General features: G+C 55.1%; 4 protein-coding genes across 19 annotated transcripts in view; 2 read left to right on the top strand and 2 right to left on the bottom strand.

Moving 5' to 3' along the window:
* The first annotated feature begins 634 nt into the window (after positions 1 to 634).
* Positions 635 to 8077, top strand: SLC27A5 (solute carrier family 27 member 5). The gene is made up of 10 exons (XM_019633358.1): positions 635 to 1351; positions 1702 to 1911; positions 2287 to 2445; positions 4652 to 4776; positions 5512 to 5706; positions 5790 to 5880; positions 6527 to 6725; positions 6974 to 7071; positions 7226 to 7356; positions 7440 to 8077. Exons 1-10 carry the CDS (start codon positions 664 to 666, stop codon positions 7614 to 7616), a joined length of 2073 nt encoding a protein of 690 aa, XP_019488903.1. The 5' UTR covers positions 635 to 663; the 3' UTR covers positions 7617 to 8077.
* A 2048-nt stretch (positions 8078 to 10125) lies between these two features.
* ZNF446 (zinc finger protein 446) lies at positions 10126 to 15739 on the bottom strand. Of its 8 annotated transcripts, none has more exons than XM_019633318.1 (8): positions 15703 to 15739; positions 14016 to 14393; positions 13738 to 13939; positions 13379 to 13473; positions 12192 to 12435; positions 12010 to 12094; positions 11724 to 11797; positions 10126 to 11585 (listed from the first exon to the last, which is right to left on the bottom strand). In XM_019633318.1, exons 2-8 carry the CDS (start codon positions 14355 to 14357, stop codon positions 11092 to 11094), a joined length of 1536 nt encoding a protein of 511 aa, XP_019488863.1. In that variant the 5' UTR covers positions 14358 to 14393; positions 15703 to 15739; the 3' UTR covers positions 10126 to 11091. The 8 variants fall into 8 exon arrangements, with proteins under 8 accessions (XP_019488863.1, XP_019488862.1, XP_019488864.1 ...); XM_019633317.1 differs by lacking the exon at positions 15703 to 15739 and adding an exon at positions 15408 to 15489; XM_019633319.1 differs by lacking the exon at positions 15703 to 15739 and adding an exon at positions 15343 to 15394.
* LOC109377090 (60S ribosomal protein L28-like) lies at positions 15629 to 27669 on the top strand. 5 transcript variants are annotated; one of them, XM_019633335.1, is made up of 4 exons: positions 15629 to 15720; positions 15827 to 15964; positions 18016 to 18079; positions 20274 to 20436. In XM_019633335.1, the coding sequence occupies exons 1-4, from the start codon at positions 15714 to 15716 to the stop codon at positions 20410 to 20412; spliced, it is 348 nt and encodes a 115-aa protein (XP_019488880.1). In that variant the 5' UTR covers positions 15629 to 15713; the 3' UTR covers positions 20413 to 20436. The 5 variants fall into 5 exon arrangements, 4 of the variants coding, with proteins under 4 accessions (XP_019488880.1, XP_019488878.1, XP_019488876.1 ...); XM_019633333.1 differs by lacking the exons at positions 15827 to 15964; positions 20274 to 20436 and adding exons at positions 25047 to 25209; positions 26875 to 27626 and having other exon boundaries at positions 15691 to 15776; XR_002122820.1 differs by lacking the exon at positions 15827 to 15964 and having other exon boundaries at positions 15691 to 15776; positions 20274 to 20358.
* The window catches only part of LOC109377082 (zinc finger protein 324A-like), a 60045-nt gene continuing 53560 nt past the window's right edge, over positions 21471 to 27955 (bottom strand). For 4 of the 5 annotated variants that reach the window (XM_019633308.1, XM_019633309.1, XM_019633306.1 and 1 more), the window contains 4 exons: positions 26015 to 26139; positions 23997 to 24123; positions 23521 to 23637; positions 21471 to 22919 (listed from right to left, as the gene is read on the bottom strand). In XM_019633308.1, the coding sequence (XP_019488853.1) occupies positions 21487 to 22919; positions 23521 to 23637; positions 23997 to 24123; positions 26015 to 26139 (1802 nt within the window). In that variant the 3' untranslated portion in view covers positions 21471 to 21486. Of the gene's footprint in view, positions 22920 to 23520; positions 23638 to 23996; positions 24124 to 25288; positions 25984 to 26014; positions 26140 to 27955 lie in introns of those variants that run through there. The other variant, XM_019633311.1, reaches the window with a different exon arrangement.

Here is a 27955-nt window from a genome sequence, read left to right as displayed (position 1 = left end):
TCAACCTGGAGCTGGGCTGCCATGAGTCGCCGGCGACGGCGTGGGCTGCAGTCCCTGTGGCAGTGGATTGCAATGGGCTACCGTGTGTGGCCAGCAGCCAGCGTGAGCGGCCAGCAGCCGCAGTGAGCGGCCGTCCAGATGCCGGCGACTGATCTGCCTTGCCAGAGAAGAGCGCAATGATGGTGCCAACTTGGGCCAGTGAAGCAACGTCCTCCACAACTAGATTGAAGAACAAAAAACGACAGCAACTTGCCTGTTCCCCTTTCCCCAATTCCCCAGCACTGTTCCCATCCCCCCAATTCCCCAATAAAAATCTTTAAAAAAAAAAATGTACAGACACTTACAAAATAGTCATGGGATGTAAAGTACAGCATAGGGAATATAAATATTGTAATAAATGTGGTGCCAGGTGGGCGCTAGACTTATGGGGATGATGACATAGTTATATAAATGTCTAACCAATATGTTATACACCTGAAACTAATATAATATTGAATGTGAACTGTATTTGAACAAATAAGAGTAAAGGGCTGGGGGCAGAGTCCTGGGGCAAGGAGCACGCTGTCAACAGCGCCTGGGCCACTGCCAGGGGCAGAGCTGACCAGGCTGACCGCCAGAGGTTGAGGAGGTGAGTATTCCGTGGAACTCCTCTGAGGACCGAGCATGGGAGTCCGATCGCGACTGGCCTTTTTGCTGCTGCTGCTGTTGCTGCTGCGCGGCTTGGGGCAGCCTACGTGGCCGGTGGCTTTGGCCCCGGCACTGCGCTGGCTTCTGGGGGACCCTGCCTGCTGTGCGCTGCTCGGCCTAGCTTGGCTGGCGCGGCCCTGGCTCAGCCCCTGGATGCCCCACTGGCTGAGTCTGACGGCCGCGGCCCTCACGCTGGCCCTGCTGCCCGCGCGGCCACCCCCGGGGCTGCGCTGGCTGCCGGCAGACGTGGCTTTCATCGTTGGGATCCTCCGCGCGGGCCTGGATGTCAGGGCGCGCTTGAGCCGAACGCCGCGCGACACCTTCGTGGATGCCTTTGAGCGGCGCGCGCGGGCGCAGCCGGGCCGCACACCCTTGGTGTGGACAGGACCGGGGAGCCGCTCGGTCACCTACGGGGAGCTGGACGCCAGGGCCTGCCAGGCGGCGTGGGCCCTGAAGGCGGAGCTGGGCAGCTCAGGGGACCAGGGGACCAGGGAGCCCGCTGCCCTCCTGGTGCTGGCCTCCCAGGTCGTTCCCGCCCTGGGCCTGTGGCTGGGGCTGGCCAAGCTGGGGTGCCCGGTGGCGTGGATCAATCCACACATCCGCGGGGCGCCCCTGGTGCACTCGGTGCTGAGCTCTGGGGCTCGGGTGCTGGTGGTGGACCCAGGTGAGGACTCCAGAGGCCAGGGGAGGACGAAAGGGGTGGGGACGGACGTAGAGGGTTGTTGCTCAGAGGGTCCTGGGCAAGAAGCGCTTTCTTCCTCACCCACCCACAGGCAGTAGTACTTAGCCTCTGCAAAGTAATTATGAGGGCATCACAGTTTTTTTTTTTTTTCTTCACCGTGGCTATTTCAATCCTTTCTGCCAAAAAATGCTAACTATGGGGTTCTTTACAGAAGAATGCAGAAGCTTTGCTCTGCTGGCTGCGTCCTTTGTGGCTGGCTGTGGGCTCCTCTCCTCCATCTATGGGTCTTGGGTGGGCCTTGCCTCAGCTTCTCCTCTGATCCATTCCTACAGACCTCCGGGAAAACTTGGAGGAGGTCCTTCCCAGGCTGCAGGCAGAGAACATTCGCTGCTTCTACCTCGGCCTCTCCTCCCCCACAGCAGGGGTGGGGGCTCTGGGGGCCGCCCTGCAGGTTGCACCCCCAGACCCTGTGCCTGCCGACCTGCGTGCTGGGATCACACCGCGGAGCCCTGCCCTGTTCATCTACACCTCAGGGACCACCGGTGAGGGCACCCAGCAGCCCTAGCCCCGACCTCTGAGCTATCATGCTGACCTGACCCCAAGCCTGACTGCCTTGTGCCTCAAACTTGACCTCTGAAACCTACCATGTGCTTTGATTGAGACATCTGGCCTGAACTCTGACTCCCAGTGTGTTCTAAGTGGTCAATGCCAGAATCCTGCCTCTTCCCAGCAAACACCTTTGGAATTCAGCCTCTGAACCCCAAATCCAATTTGACCTCCTTGAACCCACCCACAAATCCCCATACCTGACCACCTTCTGAGGGCCCTGCAGACCTGACCATGGAGACCCACCCCTGCGTGCTGATCCCTCTTGTGCTGTCCTACCACCCCACCCTTCCCACTCCTTCATCCCCTAGGGCTCCCGAAGCCAGCCATTCTCACGCATGAGCGGGTGCTACAGATGTGCAGGATGCTGTCCCTGAGTGGGGTCACAGCTGATGATGTGGTCTACACAGTCTTGCCTCTGTACCATGTGATGGGACTTGTCCTTGGAGTCCTCGGTTGCCTGGAGCTCGGTAAGCCCTTCCCTGAGGACCCCTCCAATCCACGGGACTGCCAGACTGGAAGTCAGGGTGGGGTTGTCAGTGTGACAAGAACCCACACCTTACCCAGCACCCTGGGTTCTTACCTCTGAAAAGGGACATACAGCAGAAAGCCCCAGGAGACCCTGGACAAAGGCTGGGACACCCAGCCTTTGTCTCTAGTGGCTGTGTTGTGGTCAGGAGGTGACAAGAGCTGGTGAGTGGTCATATGAGCTCTTGTCCCAGGAGGAGCCAGTGAGGAAATGAATGCTCACCAGGCATGCCATCAGGCTGTCTCCCTGGACCCCGGACTAGGAAACCACATGGGAATCTCTCTATAACCTGTTTTTTCCCCTTCAAATTTTTATCATGAAAATTTTGAAACATATAAAAATTCTAAATGTACCCACCACCCAGCTTCAGCCGCCATCAGCATTTTGCTGTACTTATTTCTTTTATTACCTCCTCACTCCCTCTTGTCTTTTTTACTCTCATATTTTATTAAAAGATTTTTTTTTATCATGGACAATTTCAAATACACACAAAAGTAGAGCAAATAATTTGATGAAGTCTCACATGTCTTCACTCAGCCTTAACAATTGTTAACATGTTGCCAGTTTTATTTGATATGTACTCCTCTCTTTCTGGATTATTTTAGAGTAAATCCTAGACACTATCTTTTCCCTTGTAACAATTGCAGTATGTATCTCTAATATAAGGACTTAAATTAACAATTACTCTTTAGTATCATCTGATGCCCACTTCATGTTCAAATGTCCCCAGTTATCTAGTTGTTTTTACACTTAGTCTCCTCATGGTTTGGTCTTTGCTCTTTCCTGTGTTTCCTGTTAGACTGGAAATTCCCTCTAGAGATGTTGTTAGAGTCATTCAGTCATACTGAGCAAGAACCTTGCTGGGGTGCATTGTGCTTCCTACTGGAGGCACAGTGGAGGCAGCTCATAACTGTTCTCCTATCTTAGAGAGACTAAGATGAATTGGGGAGCTTTAATCGGAAAACTCCCTGTCAATCTTCCCCCTGGTTTTACTAGCTCTTGAAGACCTTTCCTGAACTAGGTGTTTCATTAGGGATTGCAAACCAAGCTTTCCAAGGACCCGGCACCCATTTTCACAGAGAGGGTACTGTAGTTACCTCCCTGTAAAAAATTCAGCCTCAAAGAAGACACACACTTGCTACTCATCAAGCATATGAGCAACTGTCCCTTTGGGTGCAGGGATGATGATATTTTGCTTGCAGGGTTTTGTTGAAGATTAGGGTTGAGTTAGGGAGAGTGCCTTCCACAGAGCCAGCTGTAGAGAAGCGGATCAGAAAAGGAAAGGTCGCTTTCCTGGAGTGAATGTTGTGGCCCCTAAAATTAATTAATCCATGTATCCATCCTTCAAAACATCCATCCATCCACCAGCACACCCATCCAGCTACATCCACTCACCTTTCCATCCATCCACCCACCCACCTACCCACCCATCTGCTCAGCTAAACATTCATAAAACATTTATAATCAAGAATGATTACTATTCACAGCCCCTATTTAACAGTGCTCACTTTGTACCAGGCACTGATCTTTCCAAACATTCTGGAGACAGGATTCGAACCCAGGCCAGCCTATACTTTTCTTTTCTTTTCTTTTTTTTAGATTTTTATCGGGAAATTAGGGGAGGGGAACAGTGTTGGGGAATTGGGGAAGAGCAGCCAAGTTGTTGTCCTTCAATCTAGTTGTGGAGGGCGCAGCTAGCTCAGCTCCAAGTCCAGTCGCCATCTGGCTGGCCGTCGGCAGCTCACGGCTGCTCAGCTCAAGGTGACATGTTCAATCTTAGTTGTGAGTGGGCATAGCCCACTATCCCATACAGGAGTCTAACCAGCAACGTTGTTGTTAGGAGCATGTGCTCTCACCAGCTGAGCCATCTTGTCACCTGTTGGCAGCTCAACTTGGGTGCAGCTCACTGGCCCATGTGGAATCGAACCAGCGACCCTGTTGCTCAAAGCTCACGCTCTTAACCAACTGAGCCACTCGGCTGGCACCCGCCTATGCTTTTTCTCATGGAGGTAGTCCTGGCTGGGCCAGGGACACAGAGATGAGTCCGATACCATCCTGTGCTTCAGGGGGCCACAGTCAGGGGATCAAAGCAGCTTCTCAGTGGCTTGGAAGCATGACCTGAAACCTCTTCCTCTCCTACCTCCCAGGAGCAACCTGTGTCCTGGCCCCTAAGTTCTCCGTCTCCTGCTTCTGGGATGACTGTCGGCAGCATAGTGTGACTGTGATCCAGTATGTGGGCGAGGTCCTGCGGTACCTGTGTAACGCTCCCCAGGTGAGGGGCTAAGATTAGGGCTCCATACTTTAGGTATGAAACCCCAGCTGTCATCCAAGGTAAAGGTCTCAAGTAGATTTAGGTATAGGACTCAAGCAAGGTCGCTCAGGTAAAACACCTCAGGTAAGAGCCACTATAATGAGTCCCACACAAGGTTTCTAATCATGGATCCTTTGATAGTCAGCTGTGCTTCCTTGGGCAGGTGTCATCACCTTTCTCAGCCTCAGTGTCCTCATTTGGAAAAGAGGATAATACCTCAAGGGGTACTGTGAGAATTAAACATATGTAAATTGCTTAGAACAGGGTGTGGCTCAGGGCAAACTCATTAGATGTGAACCAGCCTTACCCTTATAGCAATGAGGTATGGACCTCAGGTAACTTGTTTCCAAGAAGTGTCCCCAGGTATCCCTCCAGATAAAGCCTCAAAGTAAGCCCTCAGGGAGTCTCCAAGGCCCCTAGGTAACTCCCCAAGATGAAGCTTCAAGTTACTCCCCAGGTTACCGCTAGGTAAAGCCCCCAGGTAACTCCTCCACCCCCATGCAACCTCTGCAGATAACCTCCAGGTACAGATTCCAGGTAACTACTCTCAAGTAAGAACCCCAGGTAGATCCCCTAGGTTTACACCACCCCATCACCTCCCAGGTGAGGACCTGAGATAGCCCTCCCAGGAAATGGTACCTGGGCATACCCAAGGTCACCTCCTTGTCGATCTCATTACATGGCGTGTCCCTGCAGCAACAAGAGGACCAGACACATACAGTCCGCTTGGCAATAGGCAATGGACTCCGGGCAGACGTGTGGCAGACCTTCCAGCAGCGCTTTGGCCCCATTCGGATCTTGGAAGTCTACGGCTCCACGGAAGGCAACATTGGCTTTGTCAACTATCCAGGGCGCTGTGGGGCCGTGGGCAAGACAAACTGCTTTCTTCGAGTGAGTGGGTTCGGTGTGACAGTGGCCCTGATTAAGGCTGAGCCCACAGGACCTCTGCTGACACCTCCCTACCCTCCACTCAGATGCTGTCCCCCTTCGAGCTTGTACAGTTTGACACAGAGGCTGCGGAGCCTGTAAGGGACAGACGAGGCTTTTGTGTGCCTGTGGGGCCAGGTATGGGGGTTGGGGAACCTTCCCTGGTTGTGGAAAAGGTGGGGATCTGTCTCCTCCTTGGCTGGAACAAGCTGCCCAAAGCCTTGAGGTCAGTGCCCAGTGGTGGTGTCGGCAGCTCTCACTCGGCCCCTGAGTCCTCAGCCTGTATGACCACTGTCTGGGACCCTCTGCCTCTCAGCTTCTCAGCTCTGCCCAGCTCCCCCACCTCAATCTCTTGCTCTGCTGGGTTTTGGGAGTCCATTTGAGTTGTTCTCTCGAACTTTCTGTGGAAGCCACGTCCTCCCAGGCATCAATTTCTTGCCTTCTACCTAGGGTCTTCTCTCCTGGGGCCTCGCAAGGTCCTGGACACAATCTTTTTCTTCCCACCATTTGTCTCTGTCCCTGTCCATCCCTTGTTATCCGTTTCCTATTTTTTAAGTGGGCTCCCAATGCCACCTTCTCTTTCCTGTCTGTCATTTTCTGTCTCCCTGTGTCTCTGTCTCTCCCATTTCCGGAACTCGCCGTTTCTATCTCTGAGTCGCTGTCTCTTCTCTGGCAGGGTCCTAGGTGATGGAATCCTCCGCTATCAGAAACCTCTGGCCGGGGGCAGGTGGGTTCTGAGGTTCTTGTCCATAGTTAATGCCCCAACTCCTACTCTGGTCCACAGGGGAGCCCGGGCTCCTGTTGGCTCAGGTACTAGGCCGCCACCCTTTCGTGGGCTACCGCGGTCCCCGAGAACTGTCGGAACGGAAATTGGTGCGGGACGTGCGGCGCCACGGCGACGTTTACTACAACTCCGGGGACGTACTTTCCATGGACCGTGAAGGCTTCCTCTACTTCCGCGACCGCCTCGGGGACACCTTCCGGTCCGGGGCGGGATTTCTCGGGGCGGGACTGGTAGGCGGGGCCACTGGGACCTCCTGACCCTGGAGAGAGGCTGGCTGAAGAGGCGGGACTTCGGGATCCCAGAGGGGGCGGGGCTTATCGATCCCGAAGGAGGTGGAGTTGGGCAGAGAGGGCTATCAGACTCCCTAGGAGGCGGGGCTTGGTGGGCAAGAGGCGGGGCCTCCACTTTACTAAGGGCGTGGTCACAAGCACGGGCTCCACCCCTCAGATGGAAGGGTGAGAACGTGTCGACGCGGGAGGTGGAGGGCGTGTTGTCGCTGGTGGACTTCCTGCAGGAGGTGAACGTGTATGGTGTATCTGTGCCAGGTGCGAAGGGGTCATCTCATTTTAAACCTCCAACAGCTTTGTGGGTGGAGGTTTGTTATCCCAATTTTACAGGTTGGGGAGCTGATGGGGCACAATGAGCAGAACTGGGCAGGGGAGAGGTGGGTCAGCTGAGAATGACTGGCGTACTTCGCAGGGTGTGAGGGCAAGGTGGGAATGGCTGCTGTGCAACTGTCACCCGGCCAGACCTTCGATGGGCAGAGGCTGTACCAGCACGTCCGCACTTGGCTTCCTGCCTATGCTGTCCCCCATTTCATACGTATCCAGGTGAGCTCAGGGGACAGTAGTTGGTAGGTGGGAAGTCTTGGTAGTGGGAGTCACAGTCGGAGTTACAGTAACTGCTCCTGCAGGACACCCTGGAGATCACAAGCACGTTCAAACTGGTGAAGTCCCAGTTGGTGCGTGAGGGCTTCAACATGGGCGTCATTGCTGACGCCCTGTTCGTGCTGGACAACCAAGCCCAGGCCTTCCGGCCCCTGACGCCTGACACATACCAGGCTGTGTGTGACGGTACCTGGAAATTCTGACCATCTGGCCAGTCAACAGGACATCTGAAGGGGCAGGATCCAATGCTGGCCACTGTAAAAAAATAAGTAATAAATTGAGCCACTTTAAAATGCACCAGGAGCTGCCATCCCAGAGGAACTGCCTTGTACGTCTTATGCCTCATACCTTTGGATGTTAAAACACAGGCAAAAGAACCTTTCGATTGGGAGTAAAGCAAGCCTGTGTCCCAAAAAACTGTTTGCAAAGATAAGAAGATATGATTACTGGACTGATGACTATCAGACTGAATATTAAAAACATTTTTTAGAATTAACATCATTGTTATCTGTACCAATAGCAATGCCTTCCTTTATTAATCTAATTGTTCTCCGTCCCTTCCCATAAATACCTCGGCTCTGTCTCCTACTTGGAACTCTATTTAAGCTTCTTCCTGAATGGCTATTTTCTTTTAAATGTCAAATAAATGTTTATTTCCTCTCTTTGTAAGGCCTTTTTATTTTTAACACCACCACCCCTGCTTGCAGTGTCACCTCCACCATGGACCTGCACAGAGGGTTGGCACTGGGCCCAGCAACAGAGTGAGAATAAACTCATGTGTACACTGTTGTCTGTATGGATAAAGTGAGGCGTGCAGGGCCCAGTGCTCTCCAGAAACCATACTTTAGAGCCCGTTAGTCCCCCAACCAAGGGTCTCAATTAGCCTTGAGTGGTCCTGTGGGCAAAGCAAGGGGTGAGAGAGGAGCCAGCAGCTTTACAGCCACTCCAGGGTGGAGAGAGGAGGGCACTGACTCCATCTGTTTGTCTTTTGTGGCCTCTGATGGGCCTGTGCTCTGGAGGATGTGGGAAGAAGTGCTATGATGGGTGATGTGACAGGGTCCTATGGGCATTGGACTGAGGCATTAAGGGTGAGCAGGAAGTAACTGGGAGAAGAGCAGTCCTAGTAGAGTGCAAGTGCAAAAGCCCTGAGGCAAGTCCTGGGGAGCAGGTGCAGAGGCCCCTGAAAAATAGATCCAGTGTCTTTGGGACCAGAAGTACTCCCCAGGGCATGTGAGAACTATAGACGGGTAAAAGAAAGGAGGAGGGGCAGCCCCAAGAGTCCAACCGTCCATGGAGTATCTCAAGGGCTGGAAGTGCTGCCTGGGGGTATTGTGGGAGCTGTAGGCAGATGCCAATAGATGTTGTGGCTTTTTTTATATATATATATAAGCTGAGCCATCCTGCCACCTGTTGGCAGCTCAGCTCGGGCCGGGCATTGAACCGCTGTTGCTCAGAGCTCAAACTCTTGTGCGAGCTCTTAACCAACTGAGCCACCCGGCTGGCCCCTGTTGTGGCCTTTACAACGTCGACCATGCAACCAGTTTCTGATCCCCCATCATGGGCCAGAAGTACCATCTGCAACATTGTGGGAGCTGAAGGCAGAGGACACTGAATGGTAAGGCTGCTGTGACTTAGACTGGGCCACCTCAGGGTCTGGAGATGCTGCCCAGAGCATTGTGGGAGATGGGAGCAGAGGCTAGTGGATGTGTAGTGAGCAGCCTCATGTTCCAGAAGTGCTGCCACAAATCTACCAGAGATAAGGGGACCCTCCAGGGACTAGTGGTCATCCAGGGCCACCAGATTCAAGGGACACCAGGATATTCTAAAGTCCACTAGGGACGATTTGATCCACCAGAGACACTGGGGTTCTCCAGGGACAACTGGGTCCACCAGGGACTCAGGAATCCACCATCCTCTTCCTCCATGTCTCCAAAGTGATCTCCTCCTGCTTGCCCATCAGATCACGCCCCTAGCTCCATCTCCAGCCTGTCAGTGCTTCCCCAGGTCCCAGTGTGAGAGCAACAGGTCAACAGGTCTTCAGAAGACTGTGGATGGAAGAGGTAACCCCCTGCCCCAAACGGAGACTTCCCCCTCCTAGCTTCAGGCTGCAGCCCACCCCCAGCCCAAGTGATCCTCCAGGAAGCCCCTCCTTTGCCTGGGTAGCCATGGTAGCAGCCACCCTCACCACCCACCTGCCACTCCTGCCTGTGTCCCAGGATGCAGAGGATTTATTTCTTGAGTGCACCTGTTTCCTAAAACCATCCCACACAAAAATGCTCCTTGTTTTCAGAGTAGGAAAGAGACAGGAGGATGCTGAATAACGGCCCCCAAAACAACCAGGTCCTGATCCCTGGAACCTGTGAATGTTATTTCACTTGGAAAAGCAATTTTGCAGATTTATCAAGTGTGCAGGTCAGGAGTGGACAATATGTGATTCAGGATCCTGAGATAGGGAGACTATCACAAATTGCTAGGTGAGCCCTAAATGCGAAGGAGTATGACAGCCATAGAGATGGCAACAGAACAAAGACTTCACCACCACTGCTGGCTTGTAGATGGTGGGAGGAGCAGGAAGCCAAAGAATGCAGCAGTCTCTAGAAGCTGGGAAAGGCAATAGAATGGATCCTCCCCTAGAACCTCCAGGACCCAATCCGTAACACCTTGATTTTAGCCCAGTGAGACTCATTTCAGAGCCATAAGAGAATACACTTGTGCTGTCTCAAGCCACCAAACTTGTTAGAACAACAGGAAACTAGTATAGTGCACTGACTAAAGTCCTGAATGACTGCACAGGAATCCAGACAGACCTCTGTGGGCAGCAGGCAGCCGAGCCTTTTTCTTCTTTGTGACCAACTGACCAACAGTGTGGGCTGTGGGGATGCAGCCCTGACCTGCAGGTGTACATGGACTAAGTGACATCTGTTTGTGGCCTTTTTTCTCAGAGAACACCCTTGTCCACCCATACTTGAAAAAGAACTTCCCTTAGTGTCCATTCAAGTTGAGATGCGAGAACTCAAAGGATAACGAGGCTGGGGGAGTGATGTGGGCAGCTCAGAAACAAGGTAGGCTGGGGCCAGGGCCAATGGGCCTTCTCATGGGTAGATGCTCTGTGGTTCCAGCTGCCAGGCAGGAGAAGCGGTATTGCTGACCTTCTGACCAGCAGAAGCCAGGAATCAGGATTCTTATGCAGAAACTTTCCTATTACAAAACTAGAATTTGTTAAAAATCTACAACACACATGGAAGGCCATTAGTTTTCCATCTGCCTGCAAACAGAAGCAGGCCATGCTCTTGTGGACCTTCCAAATAGAGACTGAGGACACCATTGCTTCAAGAGGGGTGAGAAGGGGCAGTTTTTGAGCATCCACCTGAAGCCAGCGACATCCCAGGGGTAGCGGGAGTCGTCAGCTTACATCATGTCACAGGTGGGGAGATCCGAGCTTGGTCAGTGGTGAATTCGAACCCATGCCTCACTCCAGAAGGCAGGCAAGAGGGGAGGGAGCAGCTTCTTCTCCTGCACCCAGGTGGCTCTTGGGGGTAGACAGCCAGGGGCAAGGGACCCTCCTGATTCACTCCAGTGACCTTTGCTGCCTCTAAGTCTCCCAGACCCAGGCCCAGCAGCAGGGGCTGCATTCAAGGACTCTGAGGCCCCCAAGGCGAGGCTACCTTCTCCAGTCACTCATGGCGCCTCCGACCTGTGGCTCTTCCTGTGAATGACCAGCTGGGATTTCCAATCGAAGCCGCAGCCACAGTCACCACAGAAGTGGCGCCGCTGTCCAGTGTGGCTCTTGCGGTGGATGACCAGCTGCGACTTCCAGCTGAAGCTGGACCCGCACTCCTCACACACGTAGCTGTGGGGGCTCGAGGGCGTGCGACGGTGGTGGCGGGGCAAACCTGGCTCCCGGGGACCCTGTGGCAGTTTCTCAGTGTCCCCAATGGCCAGCGCCGAGGCCCCTGCACCCTGCCCACCCGCATGTGTCCGGTGGTGCATGACGAACACTGACTTCCAGTTGAAGCCGCGGCCACACTGCTCACACATGTAGGGCTTGCTCAGTGCAGGGCTCAGCACCAGTGGTGGTGGGGCTGACGCAGCGGTCCCAGACGGGCCCTCACAGGGCAGCAGTGCCTTGGGGCAGCCGGGCGGACCCTCATGGTGGCTCTCGCTATCGCTTCCTAGGGGAAAGAGAAGGGGCCGACCTAGTGGCTCTGGCACCAGAATGTCGGCTGGCCTCTCCCCGGTGTGTGCGTGGCACAAGTTCCCACCCGCCCGAGAACGGGTGACCCGCGTGTGTCACACGGAGCAGCACTCACCCGGGCGGAGGGTTCCTCTGCTGTCCATCCCTGTGCTTGGCGCCCGGGTCTCCGACTCCGCCCGCGCGTCTGACCTGGGGGGCGGTAAACCTGTTGAGATGGGGGGAGGTCAGGCACCTGTCCTGGCACAGGGGCAGGTGAGGGGCTGGCGCAAAAGAGGAACAGAGTGGGGACCCTGGCGGGTGACACGGCCGCCCCTTGGGAAGGAGGGAGAAGGCAGGCATGCACAAGGGAAAGCAGGCAGCAAGGGGTGGGGAGAGGGGTGGGGGGCGTGGCTGGTCCTCACCCAAGGACACCACCGTGCCGTACTTCTCCAGCATCACGTCCCAATACAGCTCCCTCTGCGACGGATCCAGTAGCCCCCACTCCTCCTGTGGGGACGCAACCCATCACTGCCGGCCTCCACTCCCTCCACTCGAAGTGCAGTGTTGGGGAAGCAGGGCGAGGAGATAGCGGTCTGAAGCTAACCTGGCAGCGGCTGCCAGTACCCATCCTCCTGAGCTGCCCCACCCCACGCTGTGGGTGGACAGGCTGAGCTGAGGCCTCCTGGGTTTTGGAGAGGCAGGGGCAAATGTGGCTGTTCCCACCACCATGCCTTGAGCCGTGTGCTGCACCGAGAGCAAAGGGCCAGGCCTGGGGACCCCTCTCGTAACAGAGACCCTTCTTGGAGAGCTGTGGAGGGCCGCCAGCATTCCCAGATGTGGGCACCTGGCTGCGGGAGGGCTGGCGTTACGAGGTGCAGCCCCTGCCCCCCCCCGCCCACCTGTCACAGATGATGCTCGTGGGCAGAGGGTGAGGGTGGGGTGGGGGTGGTGGGCTGGGTCCTGCAGGTTGCTATAGGGTGAGCTCTGCAGGCTTTGGGGGGAGGGATCTTCCTTCCTCTCCTCCCAGAATTCCCATCATCTAGGTGGGGCTTTGCTGGGCTGGGAAAAATAAGTCCTGACAGACAAGTCAGGCACAGGGAGGCAGCAATCACACTGACCCACATCCAGGATGGTGCTGGCTGGAGGTGAAGAGGCTGTGGAGGGTGTCTCTGCCACCTGCCTGTTTCCTGCTGTGCCACTTCTTAGGCACCAAGCACATCCCAACCAGCTCTTCGGCTGGGATGAGCAGAGGGGAGTGGCTTAGAAGCAAGGCTGCTGGGAGAGGACAGGATCCTGCTACCCCACACTCAGGTAGCAGGGCCCTCAGATGAGCTTCCACCCAGCTGCAGTGGTGGCTGTGGGCATTTCCAAAGAAGAGCCTCTCCATTCCAATGTCAGGTGTGTTGGGGGGCAGGACAGCTGCGTGGTGCTCAGGCTTTCCTGCCAAGGTTGGGAATCTTGTCCCCTCCCCACCTGCACATGAAGGTGCCAGCTCAAGACTGCTGAGAGCTGCAACCCACTGACTCACTTCTCTCTAAGTGAGGAAACCATCCCTCACTTTAGTTCCAGTCACTCTAAACCAGATTTCTAAAAACCTTCCCAACTGTACAGACCACCGGACTGTCCCTCTGTCCCCTAAGACTTGCAGGGAACCCTGATACCAACACCACTCTGGGCAGCAAACAGCACAAGAGTCGCTGGCCAAGAAGCCTAGAAAACTGGCAAAGTAGAGTGGCCACCAAGGACACTGTCCTCCCACTGTTCCCTGCACCCTCACCTGGGGCTGCTCACCTGAATCCTGGGTGGATGGAAGAACTCAGAATCTGGTGCCCGCTGTCCAAGGGGCCCCTTGCGGGACTGGGCTTGATTTGGGGGACTGGAGGGTACTAGGAAGCGAGGTAGACGGGGGTCAGGGGCTGCCCAGGTGAGCCAGGGCAGACAAGGAGCTGGTACTGTAGCCCTGGCCCTCCTCTGCCAGCAGACAGGAGGCTACAGTGTGTCCCAGTCACATGGCACACAGCCAGCTAGTCCTTTCCTCTTGCCTCCCAGGGACCTAGCTCTGCAGTCTGTGGTCCCTCTTTGGTCCCCATCCCAGCCAGGGATGCCCACACTCCCGCCAGCAGCTCAGCCTAACACGGCCCCACTCTTACCTATCTCTTGCCTGTCAGCATCAGGCTCCTCTTTCACGCTGCAGCTGAGCTGGGCAGACCCCTTGGTCTGGGCATCCTGTGGTCCCTCCCCAGAAGCTTCCCTGAGGGGCTCCACTATCCCTGAAGCGGGGGGGCTCCCCAAGGACTCCTCTGTCTTCTGTGCTACCGCAAACACTGCTTGCTTCAAAACATGGGCTGTGATCTGAAGGGGAGAGGCAAGTCACAGGGGCTCTAGTCTCACTCTGTCCCTCCAACAAGCCAATACTGGCCATACTCACCCAGCCCAGCAGCTGCCCAGGGTCATTCTGCAGCCCCTCAACCAGGGCTGCAGCCTCCTCAGGGCTACCTGGCCACTGCCCCCGCACCCAGGCTTGGATCTCAGGGGGCAGTGCGCCCAGGAACTGCTCCAACACCAGCAGCTCCAGCATCTGCTCCTTGGTGTGCACCTCAGGCCGCAGCCACTGGTGGCACAGCTCGCGCAGATGGGCCAGGGCCTCGCGGGGACCCGCTGCCTCCTGGTAGCAAAACCCCCGGAAGCGCAGGCGAGCTGCATCAATCTCCTCTAGGGTGGCTGTGGGGTCCATGGAGGGCAGGCATGGGGGGCCAAGTGAGGATGGCATTGTTGTGCCGAAGTCTTCTTGAAGCCGCGGAGAGACCTGCAGAAAAGGAGGAATCAGAGTGCAAGCCAAGAGGCCACCGCCTGGGCAAGGCAGACGCCTGCAGACAGGACCAGCCTTGGGGCTGAGGCCAGGACAGAGAGGACCCTGGTGGGGATGCATCATGGAGAGGAGTCACAGGAGCTGGCTGTTGTTGGGAGCTGACAAGTGCCTGGAAGCAGGTTGTCCAATGGAGCTTCCAGGAAAATGCCAACATTTGGGTAGAACAGGGAACTGCTGGGAGATGATGGTTGACAGGTAGTCATGGGGAGTCATCACAGGCTTCCAAGGTCAGGCTGAGGAGCCAGGGGACGTGCCCAGTAGAGGAGGGAAGGAAGTAGTCAATCCACAGGAGGCTGAGGGACAGGAAGCCAGGGAGGTGGTGATTCAGGGTGGGAAGGGACAGTGGTTGTCGTGGGGCCAGGCTGGCTATGGCGGGACATGCTGACTAAAGTGGGCACCCTAAGGGACTGGCTACAGGGACGGGGCACGTCTGTGCCCTAGGGTGAGGAAGGGGCTGCCGTGGACTCCGAGCCTGCTGACCATACCGAGCTGTGGATGACCCACATCATCTGCGCCATGCATGTGAAAAGCTAAAGCAAAGCAAAACCATGAGCTGCGTGGAGTCCTGAGCCGGCAACTGTGACCGGCAACTGTGACCGGGCCCTGAAGGGGGTCTGGAATGAAACGCCCACCTGGGGAGCCTTTCAGACTGGCTCCACCAGGCCTGACCCCTGGAGTCGGTTTCCCAAAAATGGAAGAGGAAGGAAGTCTTCTCAGAGGAGGCGGAGCGGTGTTCTGGGTGAGAGGAAAAGTCCTGAGCAAAGGTTCTGAGTGGGGCACGCAGGGCATGCCGGGAGGTAGGCGGGCGCTCCCAAGCGCAAGGACCAAGAGCCAGCCGGGTCATGGTAATGGAAATCGCGCCCAGCCCAGCCCGGACCGCGCTCACCTCAGCCTCAGCGTCGGTGTCGCGATGCCACTTCCGGTAAATGGCACCGCCCCGCCCCCGCCTACCTCTTAGAACGCCCAGCCCGCGCGTTGCCCTGGCGACGCTGCTCTGGCAAATCACACTCATGCGCCAAAGACACCGTCCCCCGCCCCCACTACGTTTCCCATGAGCCTCAGCAAGCAAGGACAGGCGCAGCCTCTGCCAGCGGATGCTCATTTTCGGAGGCTTCTCATGACTGAGGTGCTCCCTTCCTCGTCCTCTGCAAAGGAGCAGAGTTTGGAGGGCTCGCTCCCCTCACTGGAGGCCTCTCTTCCCTCACTGGAGGCCTCTCTTCCTTTACATCCGAGCCCTAGGACTCACCAACTACCGAGATGGACGGTACGTTAGAATCCTGCGCATGTGCACAACACACCTGGCTCCTATTGGTAAGCGAGGTGAGGAGCGTCATGACGTATTAACCAATCAGAGCTTGCATTCCGCCTAGGACCCTCTCCCAGCGCTCTTCCTGAGGCTTCCTTTTGGTCGCCCATCTGTTCCCTTGGTAACCACGAAAGCAGAAGTTTCCAAGGCAACGGCTGGAGCGTCGCCCTGCCCTCCCTGGAGGCCAGAAGTGACGGCCTGGGTAATGTACTAGTTCGGCAGAAACTAGAGTCCGAGTGGTCCCAGAAGGAAGCGGGGTTCGCCTGAGAAGGCCGACCTGATCCATGGGCCTTTTCCAGGGAGGAGGATGCTGGGGTCCTTCTTTCGACCTCCGCTGAGCGCCCTTCCCCTGTGGGCACCCATTTACTGATGAGAAAACTGCCCCATGATTTATACCTAATCTGACATCTTCAGATATCATCAGTACTGTGCTGCAAAGGGAAGGATGGAGATTTTTGTCCAGGTTTATGTGACATGCTCAACCTTTTACTTACTTGGGGAGCCAGAACTAGTAAGGTGGCCATTATTTTTAGTTTATCTCAACAGGCAGTGTTATCCTTTTAAAAATCTGACTGTGGGGCTGGCCGAGTGGCGCGATGGTTGGGAGCTGGCTTGGGACGCTGGAGGGCCCCGGTTCGGATCCCACATTTGAGGGCCGGTGACACGGCCCTCCACACACACACACACAAAAAAAACAGAAAAAAAAATTGACTGTGGGATAGGGCCAGTTTTGCTTCCATACATCAGGTGGCTGAACCGTGACTTGTTTATTCAGTCCTAAATTGCATCTACCTGTTTGTTTTGGTTCCTTCTGTTACCTAGGAATCCCTGGATGCCAGCTTGTCATGATTTGAAGCTCTGAGCATGTGCCTGGCTGGGGCCTGTCAAGTCTTCCCAGGAGTGTCATGAGATTGGGCTGTTTTGTGGGGGCTTAGGTCTTTCCTCTGGATTGTGTGGATGCTCCAGAAATAAGTCTCCTGCCATCCACCGTGTAAATAGAGAGCTGAAGCTCTTACAGCTTCTCCAGTATTTTCCCACCTGTCATAATTTAGGTCTCCCCTTAGGGGGTGGCTGGTTTTCAAGCCTTCTGAAGTTCTGCAGCGTAAGACTGGTGGGACCTCTGTCTACTTTGCACAGTGGCAGCTCACTATCTGAATTACCCTAAGTCGTGACTACTCCTGCATCCCCATCTAGCTTCAAAATACCATTGTCATTGCCTTCTCTTTCACCATCCTCATCCTCATAAACCCACAGGGTTTGTGTTTTAAACTCTCTGTGGTTTCAGTGGGCTTTTTTTTTTTTAAAGATTTTTATTGGGGGAATTGGGGGATGGGAACAGTGCTGGGGAATTGGGGGAAGGGGAACAGACAAGTTGCCATCCTTTTGTTCTTCAGTCTAGTTGTGGAGGACGTTGCTTCACTGGCCCATGTTGGTATTATCATTGCGCTCTTCCCGGGTGAGGCAGATCAGTCGCCGGCTTCTGGACGGCCGCTCACGTTGGCTGCTGGCCACACATGGTAGCCCATGGCAACACACTGCAGCAGGGGCTGCAGCCTATGCCGTCACCGGCGACTCAAGGCAGCCCAGCTCCAGGTTGAGCTGTTGTTCAGCATCTTAGCTGTAGAGGGCAGTGTCACTGGCCCTCATATGTGGGATCCAAACCGGGGCCCTCTGGCGTCCCAAGCCAGCTCTTAACCAATGCGCCAATTGGCTGGCCCTCCGTGGGCTTTTGAACCAAGTGAGAAGCATGTATTCAATTCAACATCCTGACCCAGAAAGACCGGAGACACTTAAACTCACAGCCTATTCAGGGTTGAGCAGCCAGCCTGGCAGTACAGGGCCCAACATGCCACAGAGGTTTGGGGGAGAGTAACAGGGGGAAGTTGGGTGCTCAAGACATGGGGGAAGGAAGGTGCTCATGGTTGCTGGAACCTCCACAGGAACAGGGTGGAGGCCACTGACTAGTCCGGGGTAGTGGGAGGGGTGGATTGGTGGAAGGTGGGGGAACAGAGACCCAGGGCCTTACCCAGGAGGAGCTCAAGGAACACGGGAGGAGGCTGGTTGAGAAGCAGGAAAGGGCATCAGACCCAGCATGACGGCTCAGGTTGGAAACTGGGCTCCCTGGCATGTCCCAGGTGCAGAAAAGGTTGCATGTGATTCTAGGTACCCACTTGGAGTTCAACAGATGCTTTTGCTCTTGAATCCCATGGGTCCCCAGAAGAATCCTCATCAGGGTGTGTCTGCATTTCACAGGTGTCCAGACTGAGGCGGATGTGACCTGTTCAAGGCTCCCTCATGGAAGCCAGCCTGGGGAAAGGTAAGGGTAGGGACCAGAGCAGAGCAGAGAGGATGAGTCCAGGAGAGGTGGACTATGGCTCAGGGTCCCACAGGGTATCAGGAAGCCTGGCTTGGAGGACCTGCCCTTGAAGGGTCTTGGGGAGCTGGGTCCTACATGACTCCTCTCCACACCCCCATCTCCCCATCCTTGTAGGAACTTGTGAGGTTCCTGGGGTGGAAGATAGGTCCTGCTGGAAGGTGGGGAGTAGGAAGACCATGTCTGTGCTGTGTATGACAGATGGCTGTGAGGTCTTTTTTTTTTTTAAGATTTTTATTGGGGAGTTGGGGGGATGGGAACAGCGCTGGGGAATTGGGGGAAGGGGAACAGACAAGTTGCTGTCGTTTTGTTCTTCACTCTAGTTGTGGAGGACGTTGCTTCACTGGCCCAAGTTGGCACCATCATTGCGCTCTTTCTGGGCGAGGCAGATCAGTTGCTGGCTTCTGGACAACCGCTCACGCTGGCTGCTGGCTACATACGGTAGCCCATGGCAACCTACTGCCACAGGGGCTGCAGCCTACGCCGTCGACGGTGACTCACGGCAGCCTAGCTCCAGGATGAGCTGTTGTACAGCCTCTTAGCTGTGGAGGGCAGTGTCACTGGACCTCATATATGGGATCTGAACCGGGGCCCTCTGGCGTCCCAAGCCAGTTCTTAACCATTGCGCCACTCGGCCGGCCCGGCTGTGATTGGCCAGGAGCACCCACTGGACTGGGGTTAACCTTTTGGGTTACTGTGGCCTCTGACTCAGATTCCACAGCTTGGATCCACAAAGGCCCAACTCCTAGAAGAGCTGCTATTTGGGGCAGCCCCACCCTGTCCAGGTCTCCTGGTGCCCCGCCTCCAGCTGCCAAGGGGACACAGTTATCCCAGCCCCTCAGTGAGCTAGACAGGCTGCATCTCTTCCCTGTGGCTTCTCAAAGGGACCCAGGTTGAAGCCAAGTCCTCACAGCTCTGTGACAATGATATGCCCTGAGGGCAGGTCTGCACTGTGCTAGGGTGAAATCTGGCTGTTACCATTCATTCACACGTTTTTTTTTTTAAAGATTTTATTGGGGAATTGGGGGAGGGGAACCGCGTTGGGGAATCGGGGAAGGGGAATAGACAAGTTGCTGTCCTTTTTGTTCTTCACTCTAGTTGTGGAGGACGTTACTTCACTGGTCCATGTTGGTATTATCATTGCACTCTTCCTGGGTGAGGCAGTCACTTGCCAGCCATTGAATGGCCACTCACAGCAGCTCACAAAAGTGCACGCCAGGTGCCGGCCAGCCCCACTGCAGCCTACGCCATTGCCGGTGACTCACAGCAGCCCCACTCCAGGTCAAGCTGTTGTTCACCATCTTAGCTGTAGAGGGTGCAGCGTCACTGGCCCACATGTGGGATCATAACCCCAGGCCCTGCTGCTCAGGCGTCCCAAGGCAACTCAACCAATGCGCCACTCGGCCGGCCGTTTGTTTTTTAAATATAGATTTTTTCTTTTTAAGTGGTGAAAGAGCAGTTTATTAGAAGAAAAAGTACACTTCAAAGAGGTAGAAGCGGGCCCAACAGAAAGGAGTGGCTCAAGGGCCATTATTAGAAGAGAAAGTACACTCCAAAGGGACTGGAGTGGGCCTGAGCAAAAGTGTGATTCAAAAGATTCAAAAGGCTCAAAGGGCCAAAGGCCTTTTTTTTTATAAAGATTTATTTGGGGAATTGGGGAAGGGGAACAGCCAAGTTGTTGTCCTCCGATCTTAGTTGTGGAGGGCGCAGCTAGCTCAGCTCTCAAGTCCAGCTGCCACCTGGCCGCCCATCGGCAGCTCGCGGCCACTCAGCTCAAGGTGTCGTGTTCAATCTTAGCTGCAGGTGGGCATAGCCCACCATTCCATGTGGGAGTCTAAACAGAAACCTTGTTGCTAAGAGTGCATGCTCTAACCACTGAGCCATTCAGCTGCTTGTCAGCAGCTCAGCTCAGGCACAGCTCACTGGCCCATGTGGGACTCGAACTGGCAACGCTGTTGCTTAGAGCTTGCACTCTTAACCAACTAAGCCACTTGGTCAGCCCCCATTCACACATTAAAAAAACAAAAACCTTTATCAGGGAGCCTCTCTGGATTCGATGGGAGGGGAGGTTAAAGCTGTGCAACAATTTACAATATATGTCCGTTTCAAGTTGTAACTTCTAGTCTTTTTTTCCCAGTAAAAAGACCATTAACTTCCCTAGGCATGAGACAAGAAGACAAGATGGACCTCAGTCTGCTAAGGGCCACAGGAAGCAAACTGAGCACCCCTGCACCTGTCTGCCTCAGTGTGCCTGTTGTGTGGAAGTGTCACACTGAAGGCGGATCTTGGGAAGGTATCACGTATGGCCAGAGAATAGGTGGGCATGTGGCCCCCGGGCCCTGCAGAAATGAGCAGCCCCATCTTGTGTCCTCTAAACCTGTCATTTCAGTCACCTCCTGTCATACAGTGGGATGTAAAGGCTCCTATCACCTTGACTTTGGTAACAGGATACAGCAATGCTGAGGCTTGGATGAGAATTGGAACGATTGTGGCTGGGGAGCCATAATTCTCCATCTGTCTTTCCCAAGGACCTCCGCCTCCCGTGGGTCAGCCATGCTCAGGGAACCAGGCCAGGCCTCACTTGGCCCTCGCAGTAAGCAGACTAGAACATCAGGGTGCAGTGGTAAGCTGCCTGGATGCCAGGCCTGGCTCTGCTGTGTGCAACTCACACCCCTTCTCTGTGCCTCAGTTTCCTCCTACAAGAAGCGGGGATACCACCCACAGCAGCCACCTCACAGGGCTGTTTGGAGCCATTTCACAGCACTCAGAACAGGAACTGGCACTTGGCACATGTTGGCCTTATCAAGAGCCTGTCTGTCAGGATACGGCAAATACCCTCTGAGTCTGGAATTCGTTTTTTCCCCAAGAGGAGGAAGCTGAGGCTCAGAGCCAAAGGCCAGCATCAACCCCAACATGACCTTTCGCCCACTGGGCCCGCTCCCAGGAAGCCTTGGATGAATCCAGGCCTGGGGGTAATATCCTGAGTGTCGGCAAAGCAGCCAGTTTGTGTGGATGTAAAAAACTTCTCCGAACTGTCTCCACTCTATCCTGGCACTGCCATCCCCATCTTAGCACCCAGTCATGATAATGTGAGCAGTGGCGCCACCCTGTCATCCTGCCACTCACTGGCTTTGCAATGTCTCAGCCCCACCAAAGTCCTAGCCTCTATATCCCTCCTCCCGACCTTTCTGCAGGGGATGAAGGAGTCAGCTGTGGCTGAAGTGGCAAATCCTGTCACCATATGCAGATAGAATTGCAGTGCACACACAGGGCCTTTGCAAAGGACCCTGTCCCTTAGCCATGGAAGGGACTCAGGAGAGGTCGAGAGGTCGGAAATGAGATATGGGACCTCAGGCCTCAGCTGGCTTAGGCACCACAGCGAGGCCTGACCTGGGAGTAGGCCTGGCTTCCCTCCCAGGCGTGCCAGCTGACAATGCCCCCGGAGGCTTGGTCTGGGAGCTCAGGCCCGCACTGGCCCTGAGCCTCCGCACGGGTTTCTCACCTGTGTGGGTCCTCTGGTGGTGGAAGAGGGCAGGGCGCTCACGGAAGGCGCGGCCGCACTGAGTGCACACGAAAGGCTTCTCGCCTGTGTGGATGCGCCGGTGGCTGAGCAGCACGGCGCCCTTGGCGAAGGCCTTGCCGCAGTCCCCACAGCGGAAGGGCCGCTCGCCCGTGTGCAGCAGCTGGTGCTGTGTGAGGTTGGAACTGTGGCTGAAGGCCCGGCCGCACTGCGCGCAGGTGAAGGGCTTCTCGCCAGTGTGCACGCGCTGGTGCTTGAAGAGCGAGGAGCCTTGGCTAAAGGCAGCCCCACAGAGCGCGCAGGCGTACGGCTTCTCGCCTGTGTGCGTGCGCTCGTGCTGGATTAGGTGTGAGTTGCGGCAGAAGCGGCGGCCGCACCGTGCACAGGCATAGGGCCGCCCGCCCGCATGGATCTTGCGGTGCTGGCTGAGGTTGGAGCCGTGGCTAAAGGCCTTGCCACACTCTCCGCAGCGGAAGGCCTTCTCCGCCGTGTGGATGCGCTGGTGTCTCACTAGCGAAGAGCTGTGCCGGAAGGCCTTGCCGCAGGCCATGCATGCGTAGGGTGTCTCACCGCTGTGGATGCGCTGGTGCTGCGTCAGGTGTGACGTCTGACTGAAGGCCTTGCCGCACTGCGCGCACTCGTAGGGCCGCTCCCCGGTGTGCGTGCGCAGGTGCTTGAGCAGGTCGGAACTCTTAACGAAGACTTTGCTGCACGCCCTGCATTCGAAGGTTTTCTCCCCCGAGAGGAGGCCAGGACCGGTAGGGAGGGCCTCACCCAGCTCATCCCAGGTCGGGGGCTCCTGGTAGGCAGGGAGTCTTTGAGGCTCCTGCCACACCACCCGCACTCCTCGATCCCCCTCAGCGTGACCGGCCTCGAGATCGGGGTGGCCTGGGAAGGTTCTCCCCGGGGTCTCCTGCGGGGACGGCTTCTGCCGCTCCGGCGCCCTTGGCTGCTTTCCTGGCCCCAGGTGGTCTGTGAGGGCTTTCTCTGTGGTTGGGCTGCCGGTGGTAGCCTTAAGCCGGGAGGTCAACCGCAGACTGACACTGGCCTCACCACTGCCGGGGCCTAGCAGGAGCCTTTCCCAATAGATCACGGAGACCCCCGAGGGTTTTCTCTCCCGGGATGAGGAGGTGGCCGGCCGACTCCCCAGGCTTTTCCCACCCATGCTGACAGCAGTGGTGGGAAGGACCCTGGTGTTCTGGAAGGTCCTTGGCCACACTGCTTCTCCAGAAATATCTCTGTTCTCTGCCAGATGCTGGGAACCTGAAGGCACAGAGACAATGGATGCCTGGGGGTCATCCTTACCAGGAGGAGGTGACCAGGGCAGACCGAGCGGGTGGGCAAGGGAAACCCTAAAGTCTGGGTGTGGAAGCTGGGGAGAAAAGGAGCCAGACACCCTTCCTGCTTTTGTTCCTTACACTGATGGCTCCCTGATGCTATAGTTTTACACACAAACTGTTTACTGACTGCCTGTCCCCTACCACGGTAAATCCCACGAAGGCAGGACCAGGAGCATCCTGGTCAAGGCTGCACCCGCAGTGCCAGAAACAGGACTGGCCACTGCAAGTGCTCAAGAACAATGAACACATGAAGGAAGGAAGGAATGGCCCCACAGATAAGGTGGTAAGGTAGGACAGGGAGACTTTGAGGCCACACACCCTGGCTTACAGTAGGCTTCTGAGCAGGTCTTAGCACATCCTGAGGGTGCTCTTGGAGCTCCCCCTGAGGGCAGCCAAGGCTGGAGCCTTCAGGAGAGGCTAATGGTAGAAGAACAGAAGGAAATCTGGTGGGAAGCAGGAGAGGAATATGTCCAGGAGGGTGGGGAGAGGGGACAGAAGCTTGGCCATAGGTTGACCCCACTCACCAGGGCTGGGCCTCCTCTGGTTGTTCCTGGCCAAGGTCACATCTGTCCCACTGAGGACCCAGGGCTCCTCACCATGTTCAAGCTGGATGACTACACGGGGTCGGGAGGCAGAGAGTCCTATGAGACACAAGCAAGTGAGAGGCCAGCCCCAGCTCAGGACAATCAACTGCCCAAGAGATGGTAGGTGTCAGGTCTTCATGGGACATAGATGCTATCATTTGTGTAACCAAGAAAACCCACAGGTTGCACCACAAGTCAAGGCTCACAGAAACAGCTCAGTGGTGCCTGTGAAGAGAAAAGTGTTGGCAGCGCCAAAGGAAAGGTACTGAGTCCAGGTACAAAAGTGCCACAGCCGGACAGGGATACTCAGCCAGTGGGTGTGGGGCTGTTCACAGGCTGCCAGGAGGTAAGGGGTTAGTGCTGCTGAACCAACCTGGCAACAACTGAGCTTTCCCATGGAGGACCCAGGGTCTTACCCAGCGAGGCCAGAAGCGCAAAGTTGTCCAGCATCACGTGGCGGTACAAGGCCCTTTGGGCTGCATCCAAAAGGCCCCACTCTTCCCTGGAGAAGTACACAGCCACATCTTCAAAGACCATCAGGCCCTATAACAGTGGGCAGGGGAAGATGGACATAATCTAAGCTATGGCCTTGTGACCCAGGACCCAACTCCCTGTCCCAATGGCTACATCCCCGATGTCCCTCAAACGTTCACCTTTCTCCCCCAGAGCTCTGCAGATGCAACTTCCCTCACCTGTTTGGGCCCTCTCCCTATCTAGGCCTTAGATGTCCCTGCTGAATATGCCTGACCTTTTAAAGGCTGCTGCCCCAGCCTGAAGGACTGGCTGATCCCTACCATTCTCCAGAGGGGTGGCCTGAAGGATCAGGTGGGCACACAGGAGCCAGTTCCCTCTATTTCCTCCTCTCTTGGCTACCACCCTCCCTTTCCTCAGCCCCCTGCCAGACTTCCTGAGTGCCACAGAGACTGCCAGCATCTCTTGATCCCTCTAGAGCCCTAACTGCCCATCCCTAGATAAGTCCATGAAATCCCCTCCTACGTTTTGATTCCCAGGGCCTGCTTCGGCTCAGAATACCAGGACTCTGTCTTAGGATATCTACAATTCCAGGTCCACGTGATGCCTCCATTCTAGGACACAGCAGACTCTTCCATATTTTCCCCTGAACCCTGCTCTTTCCCTTCAAATTTTTTATTTTGTCTGCAGCAGCTCCATACTTCTGGTGCTCAGACTAAAAAACTTGATGGTCCTTCATTCACACCCTGCACCTGATGATCAGTAGATCTATCCAGAATTCAACTGCTTTCCTGTCTCCACTGAACTAATATGGTCCACGTGCCATCATTGCCTCCTCCCTGCACACCACCCCCCTCCTCTGTGCCTCTTCTCCACTCGGGAAACGGTGGGATACGTTAAAAATCCTAATTTAAAGCATGTCCAGTTTCTGTTCAAAATCTTACATGGTTTCCTGCGCCCTTGGGATAGTCCTAACTCCTCCGCTTGACTTTCAGATATACCTGTCTTCTCACCCCGAGCGCCACATTGAGAAGCTCAGTTGAGGAAACACCTAGGTTGTCACCCCTCCCAGCTTTTGCACGAGCGGGATCCTTCATTTGGAACTTCCACACCTCACCCCCTTGGGGCCTAAGGCGAATCAAGGGCCAAGACGTCCAGGTAAAATCCCTCCCTCAGTTGGGGCTTAAGTCCATGTAAGTGTGGTCCCAGTGGGTGGGAGGTCTGGGACTCTACAAACCTGTGCCGCTGCGGACATCGAAACCTGCACTTGAGGCGGCCGATCCGGACGCCCCAGCTCCTAGCCTGTCTCCCGATCGGTCAAGGGCGCAGACGCCCAGGGCGACGCCTCCAGAGCGCCCCAGGGGCCGAAGAGCACGTGGCTCTGAGAGCAGCCCGAAGGCCCCACGGGGTCGCCCACGCTACCCCCGGAAAAACCGAGGCTTGGGAGCGAAGCCGTCGGCCCGCGGTCGCGGCTCCCGCGAAGCGAACCCTGCGCCCACGCCTTCCTCGTGTCCTCGCCTCGGGTCTCCAGAACGCCTGGATATCTGGCCAGACAGCGACGCTCAGCCCGCAACACCGGTCTAGTCCGACGCCCGGCAGCAAAGTGACAGTCCCGGGCGCCGGAAGTCCGGCCCCGTCACCCTCATTGGCCCAATGTGCATGGCGCAACGCCTTCTGGGAAGCGTAGTTTCCTGCGGCTTTCCGCGCTGGAAGGCGATGCGCTTTCGGATCTCCAGGGCAATGGCCAAACATCACTGCGCGGGGTGCTGGGAACTGGAGTCCTAGGCTTCCACGCTCCAGCTTCCACGGGGTCGTTCTGTTGGGGTCCTAGGGTATCCACGCCCATAAAAGCGGCACCCGACTAAACGCTGGAAACTACTGAGGTTCCAGAGGCGACCTCAGTGCGGAGCACTAAGTACAAAGTTAACAGGAAGGGTGGGTTAGGAAGGGGAGGAATTCCAACCTCTGCTTTGCCTCTGGGCAGCTGTGTGCGCTCGCCCCCCTCCTCCGGTGCAGGGGTCTGAACTCTGTGCGTCAGTGTTAAAGAAAAAAACGTAGACCCAAGATGGTGTCGCTCCTGCCAAAAACCTAGGATACCAAACATAGATTTACTACCTGATCTCATTGCAGTTTCAGCCTCTCTCAGAAAACATAATCAACCAGACTGGAATTTTCTGGTCAACACCAGTAAGGTAATCTATCACATGGACCCTCTCCAACCCATCCCCCTCAATAGAAAAAGAGGCAATCTGTATGATAAAAACCCTTCCTGTTCTCCTCCCCCAAAGAAAAGACATCCTTGCTCAAAATACTTCCTTTTCTTTGTCAATAGCTCCCTTGCCCCACCCTGCTTCCTATAGAAACCTTCCAGTTGGTACAACCCCTGAGAGCACCCTTCTGGTTGCTAGATGGGATGCTGCCCATTCATGAATCACTTAAATCAATTAGGTCTTCAAATTTACTTGGTTGAATTTCCTTTTTTAACAAGTCCCTTTGCTATCAGAAAAATTAAATGTCAATGAAAAACAGAAGAGGAAATGGATTGTGGACTGAAAAGGGGCCACATATTAACCTGACAGCTCAGGAGACTGAAAATAACCACCACATAAGATGGCGTGAGCATGAAAAATGTCATAACTAAGTGGGCCATGGTGTGAAGTTGTATCTTAAGCTTCCTTCATAAAGTTAATCTGTGCCTTTTCAGAGGGCTTGTCTGTTATCTTTTTGCACCTAAGATAACATCTTTGGAATGTCAGTAATCCTTTTTCCAGACCAGAGCTGGAAACTAAAAATTCCTGTTGCTCTTTCCGTCTACTGCTACAGCAACGAGAGGAGCTGTCGCCATGTCCGCACATCTACAATGGATGGTCGTGCGCAACTGCTCCAGCTTCCTGATCAAAAGGATCAAGCAGATATACAGCACTGAGCCCAATAATCTGAAGGCCCGCAGCTCATTCCGCTACAATGGGCTGATTCACCGCAAGACAGTGGGCGTGGAGCCAGCGGCCGAGGGCAAAGGTGTGGTGGTCGTCATGAAGCGGAGATCCGGCCAGCGAAAGCCAGCCACCTCCTACGTGCGGACCACCATCAACAAGAACGGCCGAGCCACCCTCAGCAGCATCCGGCACATGATCCGCAAGAACAAGTACCGCCCGGACTTGCGCATGGCTGCCATCCGCAGAGCCAGCGCCACCCTGCGCAGCCAGAAGCCCGTGACGCTGAAGAGGAAGAGGGCTCGCCCCACCGAGAGCTCCTGAGCACCTCCCCCCCAAAACAATAAAGTATAAAGCATCAGCCAACTTTCTCAAAAAAAAAATAAAATTTCCTGTTATTATGCTTGTCTCCTGATTAGCAACTCTATGTGCTGAATGTTAACTATCCTGCATCCACCTATGTAAAAGAAGTACCTGTCTCTCCAATTTACTTTTATCCTATCCAAAGATTTCCCCCTGCTTTACTTTCTCCCACCTCCTTAATCTATCACCAATGGATTTCATGTAACTTTTGTCCTTTGATTTTTATGTATAAAATAAGCTGCAAACTGCCATTTTGTGGAGCATTTGCTCAATCCGTTGAGGTTTTGCTTTCTGATAATTGTCATCAGTTGGCTCAAATAAACTCTTACAAGTTTTCTCTTAGGCTGGATGTTTTTCATTGACATTACTTTGTGTAGTCAGACAGGATTCCAAAAAGCCCACCCAGGAACACCCTGCAGATACAAATTTGGTGCTAGGTACCAGCAGGGGCCCATTGTACCCCCTGGCTCCCTGCTTTGCATCTGGTGAACTTGGGTAAATTTTTCTTGGAATTCCTGACCTCCCCGTTTTAAGTTAGGAGGCCCTGACTTCACTGCCTCTTTTTTTTTTTTTAGCTGAGCCATCCTGCCACCTGTTGGCAGCTCAGC

The sequence above is a fragment of the Hipposideros armiger genome, unplaced genomic scaffold (genome assembly GCF_001890085.2).
Source record: "Hipposideros armiger isolate ML-2016 unplaced genomic scaffold, ASM189008v1 scaffold_1286, whole genome shotgun sequence".
Classification (NCBI taxonomy): domain Eukaryota; kingdom Metazoa; phylum Chordata; class Mammalia; order Chiroptera; family Hipposideridae; genus Hipposideros; species Hipposideros armiger.
Note: the sequence above shows the minus strand (reverse complement) of the source record. Positions and strands in the feature narration are given on the sequence as shown.

Coding starts and splice junctions, on each gene's coding strand:
- SLC27A5 (XM_019633358.1), top strand. CDS start 664: ATGGGAGTCCGATCGCGACTGGCCTTTTTGCTGCTGCTGCTGTTGCTG. Junction 4,777..5,511: donor ACCTGTGTAACGCTCCCCAG/GTGAGGGGCTAA, acceptor GTGTCCCTGCAG/CAACAAGAGGACCAGACACA. Junction 5,707..5,789: donor AGACAAACTGCTTTCTTCGA/GTGAGTGGGTTC, acceptor CCCTCCACTCAG/ATGCTGTCCCCCTTCGAGCT.
- ZNF446 (XM_019633314.1), bottom strand. CDS start 14,974: ATGGCGCAGATGATGTGGGTCATCCACAGCTCG. Junction 12,095..12,191: donor GTACTGGCAGCCGCTGCCAG/GTTAGCTTCAGA, acceptor GCGTCCCCACAG/GAGGAGTGGGGGCTACTGGA. Junction 11,586..11,723: donor CAGAGGAACCCTCCGCCCGG/GTGAGTGCTGCT, acceptor TCTTTCCCCTAG/GAAGCGATAGCGAGAGCCAC.
- LOC109377090 (XM_019633334.1), top strand. CDS start 26,895: ATGTCCGCACATCTACAATGGATGGTCGTGCGCAACTGCTCCAGCTTC.